Genomic DNA, 21467 nt, shown 5'->3' on the forward strand with positions numbered 1-21467 from the left:
TTTCTTCTTGTTGCTAACATACCTGAAGAATCCCTTCTTGTTACTCTTAACACCTCTTGCTAGCTGCAACTCCAGGTGTGATTTGGCCTTCCTGATTTCACTCCTGCATCCCCGAGCAATATTTTTATACTCTTCCCTGGTCATTTGTCCAATCTTCAACTTCTTATAAGCTTCTTTTTTGTGTTCAAGATCAGCAAGGATTTCACTGTTAAGCCAAGCTGGTCGCCTGCCATATTTACTATTCTTTCTACACATCGGGATGGTTTGTCCCTGTACCTCAATAAGGATTCTTTAAAATAAAGCCAGCTCTCCTGGACTCCTTTCCCCCTCATGTTATTCTCCCAGGGGATCCTGCCCATCAGTTCCCTGAGGGAGTCAAAGTCTGCTTTTCTGAAGTCCAGGGTCCATATTCTGCTGCTCTCCTTGCTTCCCTGTGTCAGGATCCTGAACTCGACCATCTCATGGTCACTGCCTCCCAGGTTCCCATCCACTTTTGCTTCCCCTACTAATTCTTCCCGGTTTGTGAGCAGCAGGTCAAGAAGAGCTCTACCCCTAGTTGGTTCCTCCAGCACTTGCACCACGAAATTGTCCCCTACACTTTCCAAAAACTTCCTGGATTGTCTGTGCACCACTGTATTGCTCTCCCAGCAGATATCAGGGTGATTGAAGTCTCCCATGAGAACCAGGGCCTGCAATCTAGTAACTTCCGTGAGTTGCCGGAAGAAAGCCTCGTCCACCTCATCCCCCTGGTCCGGTGGTCTATAGCAGATTCCAACCACGACATCACCCTTGTTGCTCACACTTCTAAACTTAATCCAGAGACTCTCAGGTTTTTCTGCAGTTTCATACTTGAGCTCTGAGCAGTCATACTGCTCCCTTACATACAGTGCAACTCCCCCACCTTTTCTGCCCTGCCTGTCCTTCCTGAACAGTTTATATCCATCCATGACAGTACTCCAGTATGTGAGTTATCGCACCAAGTCTCTGTTATTCCAATCACATCATAATTCCTTGACTGTGCCAGGACTTCCAGTTCTCCCTGCTTGTTTCCCAGGCTTCTTGCATTTGTGTATAGGCACTTGAGATAACTCGCTGATCGTCCCTCTTTCTCAGTATGAGGCAGGACCCCTGCCCTCTCGCGCGCTCCTGCTCATGCTTCCTCCCGGTATCCTACTTCCCCACTTACCTCAGGGCTTTGGTCTTCTTCCCCCGGTGAACCTAGTTGAAAGCCCTCCTCACTAGGTTAGCCAGCCTGCTTGCGAAGATGCTCTTCCCTCTTTTGGTTAGGTGGAGCCCGTCTCTGCCTAGCACTCCTCCTTCTTGGAACACCATTTCATGGTCAAAGAATCCAAAGCCTTCTCTCCGACACCACTTGCGTAGCCATTTGTTGACTTCCACAATCATGTAGTCAGTCACTCACTGCCGGTATGGACTAAACATCAACACACCAAATTTCAGATGTGGAAGTTACGGGCATTTATATAATCCAGAAAGACACATGTCACAACCTATCTTGCCAATAAGGCTGCCAAATACTTTCACATATACAAATAAATTAGTGATTGAATTGTACTATAAAAACAATAGCACATCTTACGGATTTTACTTGCTAATTCCACATGGTCTGGTATTAATCAGACGCCTTCAAAAACTGTATTTTCTTCATGGGGAAAGTGCTGTTCTTCCAAGAAAGTCACCTTCAGTGTTTCAGATGTGTACATTTTTCCTTACAGAAGCATCTTTTTAAAAACACATTTGAGAAAGAGCCAAAGATGATTTAATGATGCACTTACTCAGACCTCTGCAAATTGTCTGTTTTTTGGGTCAGACTTCTGCATACAAATGTGTTTTGGCATTTGTAACTGTGGTATTATCAGTCTTTTCTTTTCAACAAGACAGTTCTGACTTCTGGTTGTGAGTCACACTAACTTATAAGGACAAATGGAATCAGAGAATCCATCATTTCCAAAGAAATGTATGTCAGCACCATATTAAAAGATACTGGCAGCCTCTTGCTTTTCCTTCGATCAGGTCAACTCTTACTGAAGTAATTTGAAGTAAGCAAAGTAAGTGTGGCTACCCGCGTTGTCACTGAATGTATCACACATAGGTTTATCCTTATTGGCCTTATAGGATATAGCTACACTGCAGTAAAACACCTGTGGCTGACCCATGTCAGCTAACTCAGGCTTGTGGGGCTCAGGCTGCAGGGCTGTTAAATTGTAATGTAGACATTCAGGCTTGGGCTGGAGCCTGGGCCTGAACGTCTAAGCTTCAATTTTATAGCCTTGCAACCCAAGCCTTGCGAGCCCAAAGTCAGCTGACATGGGCCAGCCACAGGTGTTTTATTGCAGTGAAGATATACCCATAGTGTCTCACAACACGGCAAAGCCACTGCAGTTCCAAAGCACAGATGAAAAGGGGTGGATGCCAGGAGCCTATGCTGAGGGGTGGTTTGTGCTATGTAGACTGCAGAGTATGGCTACATATCATCAGCAAGTGTGCCTGGGCCCCATAGCTTTTTTCAGGGTCTGGTTAGTATGGACGATCTGCTTCTAAATGAGGCCTCCAAACCTTTCCTTTCTCCCCCAACATGCAGGAAACCAGGAGAGCCAGAGAGGTACTTCCAGCCCCCCAAGATAGAGTAGGGGCTGTGAAATGCTCTGGTCCCATTGCACACCCTGGGAGAGAACAATTCTGCCTCACTTCACACCCCACTGTGTTACGCAATACTCAGATGAGTGAGGGTTTGATCCTGCTTCCGTACAAGTCAATGGAAAATTTCCTATTAACTTTAATGGTGAAGGATCAAGCCTCTATTGAGACTGGGTGGTGGGGGCAGGATTTGGAGCAGTAGGGGCTTGATTTATATAGTTATATATTAGGAATAAGGCTACAATTTTGGTCACTGAATCCGTGACTTCCAGAGACCTCCATGACTTGAGCCTGCAGTGCTTAGGAGCTGCAGGGTCCCCCGCACCACCTGGGAACTGTGGGGGCCCCGAGCTCCCAGCCGCAGCAGGCTACAGGTGCCCCGCAGGTCCTGGCTGCTTTGAGTGCCCAGAGCTCCACACCAGGGCCCCTGCGGGTGGTGTAGTGACCCTGCATCTCCCCATTTTGTCATGCATATTTTTAGTTAAAGTCACAGAAGCCCATGATCTTCTTTATTGCCCGTGACCCGTCCATGACTTGCTAAAAACAGCCTTAGTTAGGAACAATTCTATCAAAGTCAACAAAGTCATATCAATGAGAGAAAAGGAAGCGGGCTCAGTGTCAGCCTATGGACAACACAACTCAAGTTATATTCATCATTCATTGATCATTTTGGCATTCAGTTAATAAAGGACAAAGTTCTCTCAGAAAGTGATCTGAAGGTGGGCATTGGTGTTTTTGTTGTTGTTTTTTAATATAAACGAGGTTTGTTCCTGAACTATATTAACCAGCAAATGAATGATTTAACTTAAATTTAATAACCAAAACCAAACATAGAAGCAATGCCCTTGTCAAACTGCAGAAACCCCCTTATAACACTGAAAAAAACAACAATCAAAACCCAAATCTAATAGGTGGGAAAATTAGAGTTCTAACTACACAGCACGTACTAAATCACTTCATTTGCATTTTTTACATAACTGTGAGTACTGTTCACAAATATGGTCAAGATTACTTTGGGTTTCACTGATCCACATAACTAAGGCCTTGGCTACCTACATACCCATACATACCTACCTACATACCTACCTTGGCTACATTTTTCTGTAAAATTCCCATTAGTGCTAGTACTATTTCAGCCTGGGACAACATCAGTAAGTACCGTAGGCTCTGACTGAAGTCACTGGGATTATTCACATTCTTAACGTTAGCCATGTGCTTAAGTATCTTGCTGAATAGGGGCCCTAGTGTAGATACATGACCAGTCAACAGAGCAGCAGGTTTAAGTAGCAAAAACTGGCCTGGCTTATCTAGACTGCGGCTCCCTCTGGTTCCAGGTAGCTAGAGAAGGAATGTGCAGAGCTCGTGTGGATGTCTCAAACTTTGTGTGACAAGTATATCTTTTCACTACTAGTCAACTCACACTACAGTCTGATTGTCTAAAGCTCCAGGATTAAGACAGCGATCGATAGCTCAACTCCTCTGGCACAATGGAACTCTCTGAAGTGAGTAAAGCTCGACTGTTCAGGAGACAAGGTTTTCTCAGGGGCTGGTCTGATCCTGTAAAATGTACCCCTCCGAGAACTAAGGACCATTACAAACCTCACCACCTTCTGAGGCGAGTGCAAGAAACTTTTCTTTGACTTTTTCTTCTCCAACGAACATATAGCAACAGGTATATTTATATTTAAAAGACCCAAAATATACACACTTCCAAAACAAGACACTCCATTGCACATGCTTCTTCCTTTGGATGAGAGAACAAACACCACATGACGGATGTGCAGTCATGTGGCTTAATGCACTACTGGAAGTCATAGCATCAGATATTACGATGACATGCCTGGTATAAAAACCTATATAGAACAGAACGTGCAGCATGGTTACCATCCTACACTTTGCCAAGTGCTTTCAACTACATTAACAAGTGTACCAGTAGGTGATCAACTGTCCTGTATCTTATATTAGGTTACTTCTCCTTATTCTTGCATTTCATTTAAAATAAAAAGCCGTTTCAAGGAGCTTATGCTATATATTCTGCCACCACAAAATATAGCCCCTGTACAAAGCAGTGAAAAGGTCAAATTCTTTCACCTATTTTAACCTCTAGTCACTGCTTTTTAAATTTTTATTATTTTTAATCCCAGGTTACCTGAATTATTTGGATCTGCTCTTCCATGCCTGGTCCCAGGACCCTGGCTGCCTTTACAGATGCCATTTGTGGTCCAATAGGGATGTTTAATTCTCACTGTCTCATTTTCTCACGATCAGTACTAAGAGCCAGCAGCCAGTGTAGGCTGGGATTTCAAAGGAGCCTATGGGAGTTAAATTTCCAAATCCTATCCCATTTCAGTGGGATTTGGGCACATATTTCACTTTGGCTCCTTTGAAAATCCCTGCTGTCATTTCCCCAAGTTTATTTTTATTCATCTTCTCTCTCCTTACCCTACCCCTTCTCTTTAAAATGCTGTGTGGGAGAAGCTCAGAGTTGTGAGTCAAATGCATCCGAGGAAGTGAGCTGTAGCTCACGAAAGCTTATGCTCAAATAAATTTGTTAGTCTCTAAGGTGCCACAAGTACTCCTTTTCTTTAAAAGGGAAGCAGACACTTGCTGTTCCAATCCAGCCAATGTTAGCAGCACTTGAGAATAGTTAGGGCATAAGATAAGGGAGTTACAGCTAAAATACACAGACATTAAAAAAAAAGTTATATCTGTTTTCCTTCACCTAGAAAATGGTGGGTTGGAGGGTTGTTTTTTGTTTTACTTAGTGACTCAGTCCTGGTTTTGCATCATTGGGCTTTAGTGTCTGGCTTGGACAGAAAAGCGTAACTGCCTAATCAGAGCCTGGCTTTGAACCACCAGTATACCCTGCGCCACACTGTAATCATTTATAAATGCAAGCATCCTGCATGGTAGTGCTTCTCCTGTGGCAAGCTGTCTCAAACACCTAGACTGTCGTGCAGTCGGTTGGGCTACTCCAGGTGCTCATCCCCTCAATCTGTCAGGGAAATCTTAGCACATTAGCACAGTGTATATTAATTGGCACTGCTTTTCCCTCTGTCTTGTACTAAGGGGGACCCACTGGATGCATAGCTCCTGCAGGAGTTGTGCTATCTCTGGGTGGACATGAGGGAGTGGGACAGGCAGTAGCATACACAAGGGGCATCTGTGCAGATGTTAGGGAATCTGCAAATTGAAAACAGAACCACCAGATTCTTTTGGGGTCAAACTACCCAGAAACTGCATGAACTAGTACTTGTAGTGTTTCCTTTCAAGTCTGCATGTGAAGCCGTAGCTAGCCATCCTATTAATGTAGGTTAACCCAAGTTCATCTCAGAAAAGGGAAGGTTCAATTTCTCTTCAGACGGGACATTTTCTAAAACCTCTCCCAGCTGTCCTCCTTTGCTTTCCTGGAGCATGATCTTTAACCAAAAAACAGATATCTACTACCTTCCTCCATCCATGTCTTAACAGTTTTCTGGCTAGCATAATTCCAACAGGTCCCCATTTCCACGCTTTGCCATCTGGATCTCATCTTTGTGCATGGAAGTTCTGTTCACCCACTTGGCTCCCTTCATCTGCACAGACTTGTTAAATGGTTTTAAAGATGATTTACTACCAAACCTTGAGTGTTATGATTTAACAGGAGGAGAGATTAATGTAAGTGCAGAACTCATAATTTTGATATTAAAAATAAGGTTACCAGTTATTTTTGGCTTCCCAGGTTGATCAGCTGATTTCAGGTTTATTTGTGACTGTCTCTGGCTCCAAGTGTCTGCAGTAACATGCTAGTTAGTCAGGAAGGATTGCAGTTCATAGCACCAATCTATTCACACATTTTAAACCTCTTTTAAATACAAATTTATAATTACAGAAGTTTAAAAACAAAACACACACTTGTGCCTTGTTTCCAAGCAGCACAGAAAACATTTACTGAGCCCAAGAGAATAAGCCTAGTTTAAACTAATTTTCTTTAGCTCACTGAATTATGAACCTTACTAAAATAGCAGCAAGCTCCAGCAGGTATCAGGAACCTGAACAGTTAAATCCATTCAGTTATTTTTTCATATTTTCCAAATGGCCTTCAAGCCCAAAAGTGAAAGGACAGACTATCTAACTTTGAAAAAAGTGATATTTGGAAGGACTCCTGAGAACATATGTTACATGCTGGCTAATTGTGTCCTGTTCTTCGTCAGTGACTGATCCACGTAAGAGGATAAGATCCTGCTACTGTTAAAAGCTCATGGTGTTACACCTGTGCTTGGTAGCTCACGGTTCTGCTTTTTATCCCTTCTTACGACCTAGGCTAGTGGGTCATTAAATATATTTTCTCTCCCCCTCCATCAGGAGGAAGCACCTAAAAAAACTGATGTGAGCACGCACCCACAGAATAATAAAAATCTAGTTTCCCAAATATTTCCTTGCTATATCCCCATTGCCTTCAAAGTGCACTTGGCTCACTGACATCTGAACATTTTCAGATGAAAGGCAATAATACATGGATATTTGAAAGTCAAGGACTGGGAATTGGAACTGCTGGATTCCATTCCTGCTATGAATTATTGTGTTTCATTTATTTTGATTTAAAGTTTTAAATGAGCCACGTGTACAAAGCTCTAGGTACCCTAACACATAATATAACACCACCAACCCCACAGTATTAATTATTCAAAAAGGAACTCCTGACAGTCCACCCTTCTGTCATTCAGGGAAGCACATCCTTAAACTCCACCAAGAGACCAACAGGCAGCCAGAGGAGATCCCAGAGTAGTGGTTTCATATGCTCCAGTGAGATGACCTTCTCAGCAAGTGAGCTACATTGCTTTCAGCCTCTGAATGGTTTTAAGGTGTAGCCGTATGTAAAGTTAAAGTTAAACACACATATACAGGGTTGTACTGCACTTCACAGAAATCATTGAGGTTTGTGTTAAAATGAGATGTCTTTAGCTTCAGTACTGATGCTTGCTATGTACTATCATTGTGGTGATATTTCGGGGTCTAGTTTTGGAATAGCTGTTAAAGCCGTATTTTTTTTGTTTTGTTTTGTTTTAGGTATAGGGAATAATAGAGTGAAAGATGCCATAATGGTTCTTAAATATACCCAGTTTTTGGGGGAAAAAAATCATTCTTTGGGAAGAGCGTCTGTAGAGACTTATATTTTTGTCAACAATTGTATTTTGGAGCCTGCAGGATCACATTTTAAACTAAAAGATGAGGACACTTGAGTCCTCAGTGTGCATTTAAAAGAGCTGTAAATAACAATGATACAAAGAAACCTCATGTCCCTGTTATTTATATTCAACCCTGTGTCAGTGTCTGATAAATCTATTCCTATTTCATTTTTTCCTTTGTATTTTCCACTTTGCCCCAATTCCCCCTCCCCAAATTCAATAACTTTATTGGCATGACAAGGTATTTGTGTTGCCAAAGTCAATACACCCAAGTCTCTTGCTTAACCTCCTCCTTCCCCCTTTGTTGAAGAGCAGATTTAGGACACTGTTGTATGCTCTGTCCCAGAAATCACTGCCAGTATTGGCTATGGCTTCAGTGGGGTCAGCCAACTCCACGGGGCTGAGAGGTTTCTTTCTACCCTGGTGTGTTTGGCCCTAAGCAAGCTTTCACCTATCTTGAAGAGTAAGGGAAGGAAAAAAAGTGTCAGCATTAAAGTACAAGGCATGTAATTGGCAGTAGCAAGTAACAACTTCCTGCTGCTAAAAATATTTTGCGTTATTTCATTTCACTGGCATTAGCAAGTCAGCAGTCTGCTCTGAAACACAGGACATTAAATGGCACACAAACTTTACTATTTGAAATAGTAACTCAAAAGCTTTTTTCTTTGCTGCCCTACGTTTCCTAATTATCGCAGATTAAGTTGAAACAGGTGTGTGCTGAAGCAGCTGAGCTAACATTGCCTTAGCACAGCCATAATTACAACCTGTGACAAGTAGTCTCTTAAAAGTGTAATGACGATGCATCAGTTTGGTTTTTGTACTGTTTTCTGCTCTTATTACAGTTGCTGTCATGGGAATTTGTTAAGCACTAACATTGGGTGGTAACTCATTCTGGTGACAGGCACAATGAGATGAAGAGAGATGACAAACTCTTTTCATCCTGCCATTATGGCTTTCTAATGACATCCGAGAGCAGCTCAAAGAAATTGGAACAAATATGGTGAGAATAGGAATAGTTACAAAGAAAGGACGGTCACGAGAACCAGGATTCATTTTGTAATATCAATGGACTACTTTGGTTCCCTTTATTAAACACCATAGTGGACCTGGAGTTTTGTTTAGTCCCATTGTACAGATTAGAGACCAACTGTGACCAAGGTCAGATCCAGATCTGGATTTCACTACATTTTGGAAGATGTTTGGATACAGATTTTGTGCCCATTTCTACTCTATCATCACACCTGTGAAGTAGGTAAGTGTTATCCAACTCCTGAATAGATATGTTATGATTTACACACAACCTGGAAAGGGTTTTATGTTAATCAGTCTTTATGGTACAAAAAGGTCATGAATCGTCCAATAATCTCAAAACTCTGAAAATATTAATTTTCAGAAAATCTCTATGGAACAGGTGCTCTAAGAAGTACACTTTGAAGATTACAGATGATTAAACTGGGCCACGGGGAGGATATAAGTAACGTGTTCAAGGCCTGACTTGGACAGTGAGGTTAGGCCCCCTAGCCAGGGTCTAGTTGAGGTCGGGGCATGAATGAAAGTGAGCAAGACTGCCATGATGATGGGGGGTTGCGGCAAGTGGAGATGGCAGAGGTGATATCAGACCCTTTGACTGAGGGAGTACGTTGGACATTAATTACTGGGGTTAGCAACCAAGGGGTATTTTAGACCACAGTTGCTGTTTGATGACCATATTATAGCAGTAACCATGTTCCCTTCTTGCCAGCTGCCCTGGTTGTGATCTTTTCTTTCAGTTGCGGACTGTGCCACTGCTATCCATACTTTTGTACCTTCCTGCTTAGACTACTGCAGTGCACTCTAAGGGACTACTCAGTGTGTAAAGTTAAGCACACGCTTAAGTCTTTGCAGGAATGGCACCATAATTTTTTTTCCTCAAATGTAACTTGAATCATATTACACACTGCTACATTTGTAGGCTGTAAAATTATTTTTATACTTTTAAAAAAAAAACAAAACTATTACAGATTTTTCCAGCTTGGAATAAAAATAGGATGATGTGGAAAATCATGGAACACTATATATTAAAGTTTTGAAAAGAGTTTGGGCCATTTATAAATGGTTTTAATACTCTCAGTATCTTCCACAGAATGTTGTAGCTTCCATGTTTTGCATATTGGACAGTAAAATCATCAGTAAGTATCAGTAGTTTATCATCATCCAGGCTAGGTTTTAAGAAAGTTGTACGTAACATCAGTGTCTATCTGAAGCTGGATTTATATTTACGAAATAAATGATGCACACTCTTAGGGCTTGTGTGTGATGAAGGCTAGTGTGCGGTAGACACACACCCCAGTTTTCCATTCACTAGTGGACCATGCTGCCATGTACTAACCATTCCCTATGTACTTTGATCTACTCCTGTTTCAAAGCAGGGTAGACCAAAGTGCACTAGCGAACTAGTGAGGCAGCAGGATCCTCACGGACACTTAGTGCATGGCAAGCTGGGTTGTATATTTACCTCACACTAACCTGTTGTGCATTAACTTATAATGTAGGCAAGCCCTTGCTATACATAAACATGTTATTTTGAAATGTTAAGTTAATTTCATTTATTCATTTGACATTGCTGTCTCCACAGGCAATTTCTTTACAATCCAGGAGCTCAATTTTTCCAGTTCAGTTTTGTGTAACTCATGATTAAGATTTGGAAAACTATGAAAAGATGTTGCTACTCCCAATGATTTTAACATCTTGTTGGTCTCTTCACCCCACGAGTGCAGAACTAACTCATCAGCTGTTCCATGACACTGAAATAATTCAGGAAGGACACTTTCATTTTTCTGTAAAGCCTAGATGGGGGAAGAAAAAGAGTTCAAATATGGATTTTAGAAGATGCAAATGTTGATATATGAAAACTTTATATATGGAATTCCAATGTGCTAAACAAGCTCCATTTACAACTGCAAAAAGCTACATGCAGCGTTTGATCCTGCTCCACGTAACATGAACAGAAAGATTCATGTTGACCTGAATACAGCAGAATGGAGCCCATGACCTTTATAATCTGCTAGACATTCTCAAATAATAGGTACAATAATTAAAGATGCCATGTAACTAAACAAATAATTTGATTGTCTAATGTTCCATCGCACACTTGGCATACTTTGCACAGTATAATAGCAGTGAAACTGCAAAAGTAAGCAAATAAACAATGTGTAAAGATAAAAGTAGTTTTTAAACCTTTATTCCCTGATATTTTGCTTACCAATGTTCTCAGTGCAGAACATTCCCTGCAGTTAATGACCACCTGGAGCTAATCAATTCCACTCCCCAGGTAACGCCGTGCTTCAACTGTTTTTGCCTAATTATCAGTTTATCTTTTTAGGTGGAATTTGTATGTGCTCCAAAAGGCATTTGTAAAAAGACTGGCATTCACTCACCTGGTAAACAGCAGATGTCTTATTGAGAAAGCTAGAAAGAGCAAAGACTCCAGCCACATCTTGATGATACCTGTACGCTAAATGCATTGCCATGCCACCTCCCATTGAAAAACCTCCTAAAACGTGACCAAAAAAAAAAAAAAAAGTATTTTAGATTTTGGAAAAATATCATACATATAATATTTTATGTTATATATATAAAAACAAACTAAGATTCAGTTAGAAAGCTGGAGAGCTAAAAAGAGGAGGAAAAATTTATAAACCAGAATGGTACTATTTCATAATCCTCTCATTTAATGGTCTCCACCAGCTGTTTGGATATTGTAGATGTGTGTTTTATAGACAATGCAAAGCAGAATTCCATGATGTGGGTACGGCTGTCACCTCCAGTTCTTCAGGTGACTTTTCATACTTTGTCAGTCTAGCACTCATGAAGGATGACAGCATATTGCCATCACTGTACATAATCAATATTCATACCACTGGACCACCATGCCAGGCAGACTGAGATCCTCTCTTTTTTCACAGGAGAGATATGGCATGGGCGGTACAGCTGGACAAGCGGAAACACTTCCCTACAAATGTGCCCTACCCCTGTTCTAATAGATCACTTTGAAGGGTAAGAGAATGGATTACTCTCTCTACCCAGGGTCTACCTTTTGGGAACAATAACTAGGCTGCCACCAGCATTTTTTTTTTTTTTTTTTAAGATGACAGATACTTGCCTGTTAGGAAACTGGCTCTGTGACCATCACGTTACTTTCCATGTACACAATGTAGACGGTATTTTATTATTGTATCCTGCTAATAGAGGACATTAGAAGTGAAGCACTTAGGTGGCATGACTGTCCTGTTGAAATCTCTCCCAGTGCACAGACATAAGCTAACAGAGAATGGTTATGACTTATGCTTAATTAGAACAGTACTTTTACACAGTTCACTTATTTGGTGGTGCATTTGGTTTTCACCAAGTAGTTTGGTGCTAAAAATAGATGTGAAATTCTGAGTTCTGGACTTTTTAAACACAAAACGTGCTGAATATAGATTAGAGGAAAAGGAAATACAGATGAAATACAGTACGATTTTGACTGGGGCTTTTAAAGGCAGAATGGCAGGTTGATGTCATAGTCCATCCACTGGGTTGACCCAGTTCCACTCTACTTCTGCCCTGAACAGCATTTACACAAAGCTGCTAGCATGGAAGTTCTGTAAAGACACTGCACTGAGCATAAACATAACTCTGCACTGTATAATTTAGGTACTGTGGGCTTGACTTGGCCACGTCTTATGATAGTGTATCCCAAGCCACAGGGCAGAAAAATCTGTCTGGGGGTAAGAGCAGCAATGGTGACAGATGATTACAGGCAACCAGTGCTACATCAAAAGTGTGAGGCCCTAGCAGGGGGAAAGGAAACAGCCAACATGCCAGGGGATGCACAGATAGGTGCGAGCAGGGGTGGGGGAGACCAGAAAGCAACTTAAAACTGCACCTTGTACCACCCCAGCTGAAACCCCCAGGAGAAAACCAGAGCAAATACTGCTTGGTCTTCTCCAGCAGGAAATTTCCTTTTGGGCACAGGATTTCCCACAGCTGTTTATCACACAAAATGCTAAAGTTCAAAGGGAAAACCTAGAACTCAAAAGACCACCACAGAAAAATCCACCGCAGATCATGGGGTGGGGAGGAAGACAGAGACAGAGAGAGAGAGAGACTCTCTCTCAATATTTAGATAAAATGTTGTTACAACTACCCAAAACTCACTTCTGTAAAACAGCAATGTGTCTTGGCTGAAGTGTGCTTTATTCTCTCTCATGAGATCCAGTTGCTTCTCACCCACTTCCTCATGCCACCCAGGCATGCCATCTTCCAAACTCATAAAAATAGTGTATTACATTCCAAAAGGTTATTGTATGTGTTTATATCTATACATATAAATACACACACTATACACAGATATACATTGTCCATATGTAAATGTAAGCACATTTTTATGTTTTAATCTAGACAAATGTGTGCATTGAAAACCCATTACTAGTTTGTAAATGATTTAATCTAAAATTTTGCACCCGGTTAGTCACACTCTGGCAAGACTATCTGCAATTACTCACCGGCAGTCTTTGACAATGCAATCACCTTCTGTGTAGAAGAATATTAGGTAATGGTGCTTTCATGTGGCTCATACTACTATGAGAAAATTTAATACAAAGGGCTAGTTCTTTGAATTCAGTTTTCCATGGGAAAATCTGCACTTTATCACTCAATACCACAGTAGCGTCTGGGTAAATACTATATAGTAAATGCTTCGCAGACAGTGATTTCAACGAGTATTTATACATGAAGGCAAAATATTATGATTCCAAAAGGATAATATTTCAATGTACGTCTAAGTTTGACATAATACATAAAACACATGTTCACTCAAGGAGTTATTTTTTAAAAGACTAGAAATATTAAAATGAAACAAAAAACAAAATATACACATTGTTACAGAAAATAAGATCTCATAACCAACACAACTTACAAGATACATAGACGAAAACTACATGCAAGTTTAAGTACTAATTATCTCAGTAGAAGGAAAGATAGCATGGAACATGCAAGACTTACAACATTACTAACCAGATTCTGTTGTGAGTATCCATCAAGATCAACGATGCAAGTTCAGATGTTTTAATCTTAGACATGCAGACCACTCCACTCCCAAGGAGTGCATGGAGTGCCATTAAAATATTAGAATTTGCCAATAGGTTCCACACAGAAAAAATCTGCAAGTATCACAGATTTTCCCCTATAACTACAATTCGAGAGATCTGCAGTTAGTGCTTTGTAACAGTTAGTAAATGTTGGCTTTATAATGGATTCTGCTGCATGTCAAGAACATCAAAAAGCAATATGCTCCCCTGTGGCCCTGATTCAGCAAAGCACTTAACTGTGTGCCCTAACTTTAAGCATACAAGTAATCCTATTGACATCAAAGGGGTGACTCACTAGCGATGTAAAATGTAAACCGGCTAACCGATAAGCATGAGTCATATCGGTAAGCATTTAATTCCGGTTAGCATTTAAACTCTGCTGCGAGACTCTACTGCCGGCGCCCCCATGCCCAGGGCTCTGCGCAGGGCCAGCAGCCGGGACCCCAGAACTGGCAATGGAGTCTAATGGTTAAACATTTAACCAGTACAATTTTAATAGTTTAAACGTTTACTTTTTTAAAATGCTATTTACATCCCTATGACTCACATTTTTAAAATAGGCAACCACCTATTAGGCCCCAATTCAACAAGGTTTCTCCAAAACAAGCACCTGAGATCCTACACCAAAACCTGCTCTGATGGGGCTGAAGTCTGCTTCCATAATAGGTCTGCCACCCATATGTGTCCTCTCTGAAAGTCAACCACTATTAACAGAGAAGGATATGGATAAAGTGAAATTTTAGGACACACTGCCCATGTGGAGGAAACTGCTTGTCCTTGAAATAGCTAATTGTGAGCTTTCAGCTGAAATCAGAACCCGTCACATCCTCACTTTCCAAATAAAGACCGTGAATCAAGGTTGAGCTCTGCATGTGTGATACCCATCTTAAAAAATGAGAGATTTAAGGCAGGCTGTTCTCTAGAATTTCAGGTGCAGTATAGAGTAACTCAATCACTCAAGTACACGGTGACATAACATGGGAGGAGCAGGCAGAGACTGTGCTTCCCATAAGTATTTTATTCCCTCTCAAGGAAGATTAAATCCCAACAACTGCTGCCATGTTTCAGTGGCAAGTAAATAAATTCTTTCATATACAGTCTATAAAAGGGCTTTAGGATTTTTCATAATGAGATGTTCTGTTTACATGTAAGATCTTCAGACTCGATTCCCCTTAAACCTTTAAATTTCAGTGAGGCTACTCCAAATGGACACCTGAGAGATGAGAATCAGAACCATATGTGAAGCAAAATCTGTTGCTTCAACCACTATGCTTAAACCCAGGAATTGACCAGTTTGCTTACTATAATACTTCAGTTATATTCATTTCTTTGCATTACTCACAACCCACTATTCACTCATCAAACAATGGTTTGGGTCTCAAATCTATAAATGAATGCTTAATTTCGTGACCCAGAATGAAGGACGTTTTACCTAAGGTCTCTCTTAGAAGTGCCCTGTATACCCTGTTATATATACTGTATGTTAACAGTTTATCTTCTGATCTCCCTTGTTACATTGTGTTTGACTTCCTATCTCTGACTTCAAAATGTTCAGTTCTTTGTCTTAGAAAGTGGAAGAATATATTTTTCTCAGTCATGCAGACTGCACCCCATAATGGGCTCTAGTTTTGTCTCACTAATGGTTTTCTGAAATCAGAGACTGGAAAATGTACTAGTACATTTGTTGTAGAAAATAATCTTAGATTTACAGTAGAATGGACAGGTGGCCAGTTAGGTTTTTCCATCTAGCTTTAACATGTTCAAAGCCACTTGCCTGGAAACTATTCTACAGACCCATAGACCCATACTGGGTCAGACGATTGGCCCATCTACACCAGTATCCTGCCTTCTAACAGCGGCCAATGCCAAGTGCTTCAGAGGGAATGAACATAACAGGTAATCATCAAGTCATCCATCCCCCTGAATATTAGGAAGCATTCCCTAATATTCAACTTAAACACTCCCTTTATTTCACCAAGTTACTCCAAATTTAGCACCATAAATAATTCTGTCCTTACTCCTTGATGTTTCAGTGCTCTGCAGCGCTAAAGCCTAGATTCTTCTCTCTCTCGCTGGTGTAAATCATGAGTTGCTTCCCTGAGTCATAATCACGCCCTGGTGTAACTCCCTTTGATCTAAGTGAGAGGAGAACCAGGCCCTTAATCATCACTTTGCCAAATTATACATATTCAGCTTTTTAGAATCTTTCCTCATTAGTCAGGCCCTTCTCTGATAGTTTTTCCAGCTCTTCCCTGAATTTCTTCAAGTTTATCAATATATCTCTGACAATGAGGTGGCCAGAAATTAACATAATATTCCATATGTAGTACACCAGCATAGCATGAGGAGAGACAATTACCTTCTTGCCCATTTTACTGCCATGATGCACTGTATATTCAGGTCTAATTTTCTGTCCACTCTTTCAGCATTACTGATACCCGGATTTATCCTTGCCATTGAATATCTGAGTTTAGGATAATTATTACTCAGAAGTATTAGCTTGTATTTTTCCAAACTGACTCTCATTTTGTTATTTTCTCCTCATCTTTCTGCCATCTCTAGGGGCGATTTGGGCAATTTCTCTTTCCCCATTGGTGAATGCAACAAAATATCCTAATAAGTGACCTGCAAAGAGACTCATGTGCTCTTTAGTTCCTTCTTTCAAATCAGTATTTCCATAAGCATAAACACACTACAGTATCCCACCTAGACAATTCCCCCAACCTGTTACAGTTTGCTTTGAGCGGAACAGAAAATATCAAGTAAGCACTAAGTACAAAGGCATATAATGAGCATGTGGCCACTAGCTGAACTGCAATAGTGCGTGCGGCAGGAGAGAGTGCCTTGACAAGACAACATAACAATAGCCTATTATTGTACATATGAACAATTACTGTGCGCCAGAACTAATGAGGCATACAATTGAATATTACAACAGTGGATGAATGTTAACGGGATAGCACATTTTCTTTATCTACATCATACAAAGAACTTCATGAACATAACTGTCTTTTGTCAGTTCTTCAGGGCAAGGACTTGTTTATCTGTAAAGCACTGCTACATAACTCCCACGCCTATCCCCTAGCAATACTGAAATGTACAGTTCAGAATCCACCACATTCTGTCCTGTTTGCTGTTCAGTGATTTCTTAATGCCTTTACAAGAATAAAGGCAGCTTCCTTTTAGTAGCCAGACACTTTCTCTTTTTACAAATTGGGAGCATGAATAAATTTGCTGTCCAGTTTTCTCTCCTGACAAAACACTCAAGCAACATGACATGTTTTCTGTGAACAGCTAAGTGGTGCAAGTTCTACATTTTTATTGTAAAAGTGATACTTTTTTGCTGTATGTATTGTTTCATGTTGGAACTCAAAGAAATTTTGCCACATTTTCACTTGATATGAAAAACACATTTTCATAAGACTACAATTATTGAAGTTCACTGGCAGAAAAGTAAAGACCAGCAAGAAAATGTCCATTTGTCTTTTACCTGATCATCTTATTACAACTATGGTTTAACCATTATTTCTGTATGCCTTTATGAAGATGAGACCATAGATGTGGTACTGGGAAGATATCTGTCAAACATAACATTAATTTCTTACTGCTGGTGACCAGTCCACACAGACAGACCTCTGCAACCATTTACTTCAGTGGCGAAGTGCATGGGTGTAGGGATCTGCTCTCATTGATCAGGATTGAAGGTCAGCTTTGTAACAGTTAATTAAATGTGCTTTTGCTGATATAGCTTATACAAGCTCCCCAGATGAAATAAGCTGTACTGGAAAAAGAACTTTTTCCCCCCAGTATAACTGCATTTGCACCTGAACTTTTACTGGTATAAAAGTGTTATTAAAAACAATCCCAACACCACCTGCCTGCACTGCACATTGTTATATCAAGCAAATGTTTCTAGCATAGACCTGGCCTAGCACATGGGAATGGCCTGCAACTATAAAAAGAAATTTTTCTCCTAACAGGAATTTTAAACAGTGGAACAATATTGCCAAGGGAGGTTTTTGAGGCCTTACTTGACAGATGAGATTAAAACCTCCATTTATTTTCACCTTTCCAGCCCCCTGCACCAACTTTGCTCCCTATGAGTCTCCAAGCTTCCCTCACAACCCCACATTTTAAAATCTGTATCTCACTCACATCTTGTACCTTCTTCCATGAAGCTTTATCACTTGTGAGGTTGTCTCCCTCCTCGTAAGCATCAAACCATCTTTGCTCTTTTCAGCTCCCTCGTAAAAAAGGGACCTTTTATTCTGGGTTGCCTTTCAGAGATGATCCACTAAAGGTAACTAACACAATGTCAAGCTTGAACCGTCATCTAGTATGTCTGTACCATATTAGGTTTATTGCAGGAGTGGGTGGGTGAGATTCTGTGGCCTGCATTGTGCAGGAGGTCAGACTAGATGATCATAATGGTCCCTTCTGACCTTAATATCTATGAGTTTATGAGTCTATTTTGTGTCTCTCATTTTGGCCCTAATCTCAAAGACATATGAGCATGAATAATTCCATTTCAACTGGGCTACATTTGAAGGATCAGGATTTACATGCAGAAGAAACTATCTTCATGTAAATCTCTATGAACCTGAGCACCCAGGTGGCACTAAAATAAAATTAAAACAAACAATAGTAAGAGCTGGTTGAAATATTTTGTATATTAAAAAATTGACATTTGTGTAATTTCACACACACACACACACACTTCTTTTTAAACCAGCACTAATAATAAAACATTAATATACAGAATAATGTTGCACGCCAACTGCAAGATGACCCAGAAGGTTTTTTCCAATCCTAGAATCAATGATTGCATGAGTTTATGGAAATGCTCCAACAATGGGACACTGACAGGTACATGGCAAGCTGGTGATCCAAATGCTAGAACAGATTCAGGATTGCTTATCATCATCTGGTTGGTGGTGCCCAAGTATTATGAAATCCATATTCTACTTGCTTAAAGCAACACTGACAAATTTGAGAATTGGTCTGAATTCAACATGATGAAATTCAATAACGGTAAGTGCAAAGTACTACATTTAGGAAGGGGAAAAAAATCAAACGCATAACTACGAAATGGGAAATAACTGGTGTAAAGGTTCTGAGGGTCACAGTGGATCACAAATTTGAATATGAATCAACAGTGTGATGCGGTTGTGAAAAAGGCACTGGGATGTATTATATTAACTGGAGTGTTGTATGAAAGACATGGGAAGTAATTATTTAGCTCTACTTGGCATTGGTGAGGCCTCAGTTGGAGTACCATGTCCAATTGCGGGCACTGCACTTCAGGAAAGACATGGACAAACTGCAGAGAGTCCAGAGGAAAACAACAAAAATTATCAGAGGTTTAGAAAACCTGACCTATTAAAAAAACTGGGCATGTTTAGTCCTGAGAAAAAAATACTGAGAGGGAATCTGGTCTCAGTCTTCAAATATGTTAAGGGCTGTTCGAAAGAGGACTGTCATCACTTGTTTCCCATGTCCACTGAAAACAGGACAACAAGTAATGGACTTAATCTGTAGCAAGGGAGATTTAGGTTAGATATCAGAAAAAACTGTCTAACTATAAGAGTAGTTAAGCTCTGAAATAGACTTCCAAGGGAAGTAGCAGAATCCCCATCATTAAAAGTTTTAAAGAACAATTTGGACAAACACCTATCAGGGATGGTCTATGATGCCCATTATATGTGATCAATAATAAATACATATTTTAAAAAATTAATTGCACTATAAAGACATGAACATGGCTGAACTGAGTAACTGCTGATTTTATTGCTGTAACCCTTGTCCTTCCCTACTCCAACCTTTCCCTACTGTTTGCTAAGCCTGGTCCCTGTACCACGCATATCTAACTTAGACAGGATGACCAGGTGTCAGGTTTTCGATCCTGGCAGCTCTGGTCAGCACCACTGACTGGGCCATTGACTATCCGGTTGGCAGTGCCGTGCAGGGAACCGCAGCCAATGGGAACTGCGGTGGCGGCGCCTGTGGACGGGGCAGCACCCAGAACCGCCTGGCTGCGCCTCCGTACAGGAGCTGGAGGGGGGATGTTCCACTGCTTCCGGGAGCTGCTTAAGGTAAGCGCCGCCCAGAGCCTGCACCCCTGACCCCCTCCCACTCTCCAAACCCCTCAATCCCAGCCCAAAACACCGTCCTGCACCCCAAACCCCTCATCCCCAGCCCCACCCCAGAGTCTGCACCCCCAGCCAGAGCCCTCACTCCCCCCCATGCCCCAACCCCCGCCCCAGTTCAGAGCCCACTCCCACACTCCGAACCCCTCAGCCGCAGCCCGGAGTGCCCTCCTGCATCCCAAATCCCTCATCCCCAGCCCCAAATCAGAGCCCACATCCCAACCCCCTGCCTCAGCCCAGAGCCCCCCACCACACCTTGAACCCCTCATTTCTGGCCCCACCCTGCACCCCCAGCCCAGAACCTGTACCTCCTCCCACACCCCAGCCTCCTGCCTCAGCCCAGAGCCGCCTTCCATACTCCGAACCCCTCAGCTCCACCCCCACAGTCCCCTGCAAACCCCTCATCCCTGGCCACACCCCCAGCTGGAGCCCTCACCCTCCTCCTACACCCCAGCCCCCAATAAGCGAGTGAGTGAGGGGGAGATGGAGTGGGCGAGGCATGGACAGGGCCTCAGGAGGGGAAAGAGAGTTCGGTTTTGTGCGAGTAGGAAGTTGGCAACCCGAAACTTAGAATGCAAATCTTTCAAGACCTATGACTTTCTGTGTGTACTGTAAAACAACTAGCAGAGTTTGGGTGCTGTAAAAATAAAACAATCAGCAAAGACAAAGAAATTGAAGTATATGCTCTTGTGGCAGACATTATTAGTTACTTCTATCCACTGCTGGCACGTCCGTTTGACATTTCTCCTGTTCACGCAGATAGGATGAAGGAAGATGAGAAGAACAGGAATGGATGGGAATAGGACCAGTGGCAAATATAAAAGCTGAGTCACATTTGGGGGTGAAGGTTTTTGTAAGGTGCTGCGCACACACACACACACACAAAATTCTACTTCTTCATCTTCACATTCAGATACTACAGGAATGGGGCAGTAGCACACGACCATAAATTTACCTCTGGAGAGCTCTGTAGTAAGTGTCCTTACATGAAAGACAACATACTTCATCTTCCAATAATTACAAAAGATGCAAGAGGAGAGAACTTGGAGGCTGGAGACATAAAAAGCCATGGCTGTAGGTGAAGTTGTTTGCCCAGCATGTTTTAATGATTTATTGTTGATTTTTCATCTCTCAGTACTTACAATGCCTTCTTTCTCTGGGATGTCTAGTGCCAAGATATTTCTTCCCCCATCCCATTTTCACACATACTGAGAGGGATGACTATGCCAATATTTACAAGAGATGCAGCCCTTTCATGTTACTTCCACCATGGTCCAGTAGCTATGTAAGAAGTCTAGCAATAAACAAAAAAGTGGTTGTCTCTCTCATGTTATTGTTATAGTACAAGGGGTCAGGAATCATGCATGTGTTTTCTGGCACATGATCAA

General features: G+C 41.4%; 1 protein-coding gene across 1 annotated transcript in view; it reads right to left on the minus strand.

Moving 5' to 3' along the window:
• Positions 1-10393: 10393 nt before the first annotated feature.
• The window catches only part of LYPLAL1 (lysophospholipase like 1), a 38815-nt gene continuing 27741 nt past the window's right edge, over positions 10394-21467 (minus strand). Inside the window, exons 4-5 of the mRNA XM_084624003.1 lie at positions 11240-11355; positions 10394-10648 (exon numbers count right to left, since the gene is read on the minus strand). Coding sequence (XP_084480129.1) covers positions 10409-10648; positions 11240-11355 — 356 coding nt within the window. The 3' untranslated portion in view covers positions 10394-10408. The remainder of the gene's footprint in view (positions 10649-11239; positions 11356-21467) is intronic.

This window comes from Lepidochelys olivacea, assembly GCF_965140295.1.
Source record: "Lepidochelys olivacea isolate rLepOli2 genome assembly, chromosome: 3".
Taxonomy (NCBI): Eukaryota; Metazoa; Chordata; order Testudines; family Cheloniidae; genus Lepidochelys; species Lepidochelys olivacea.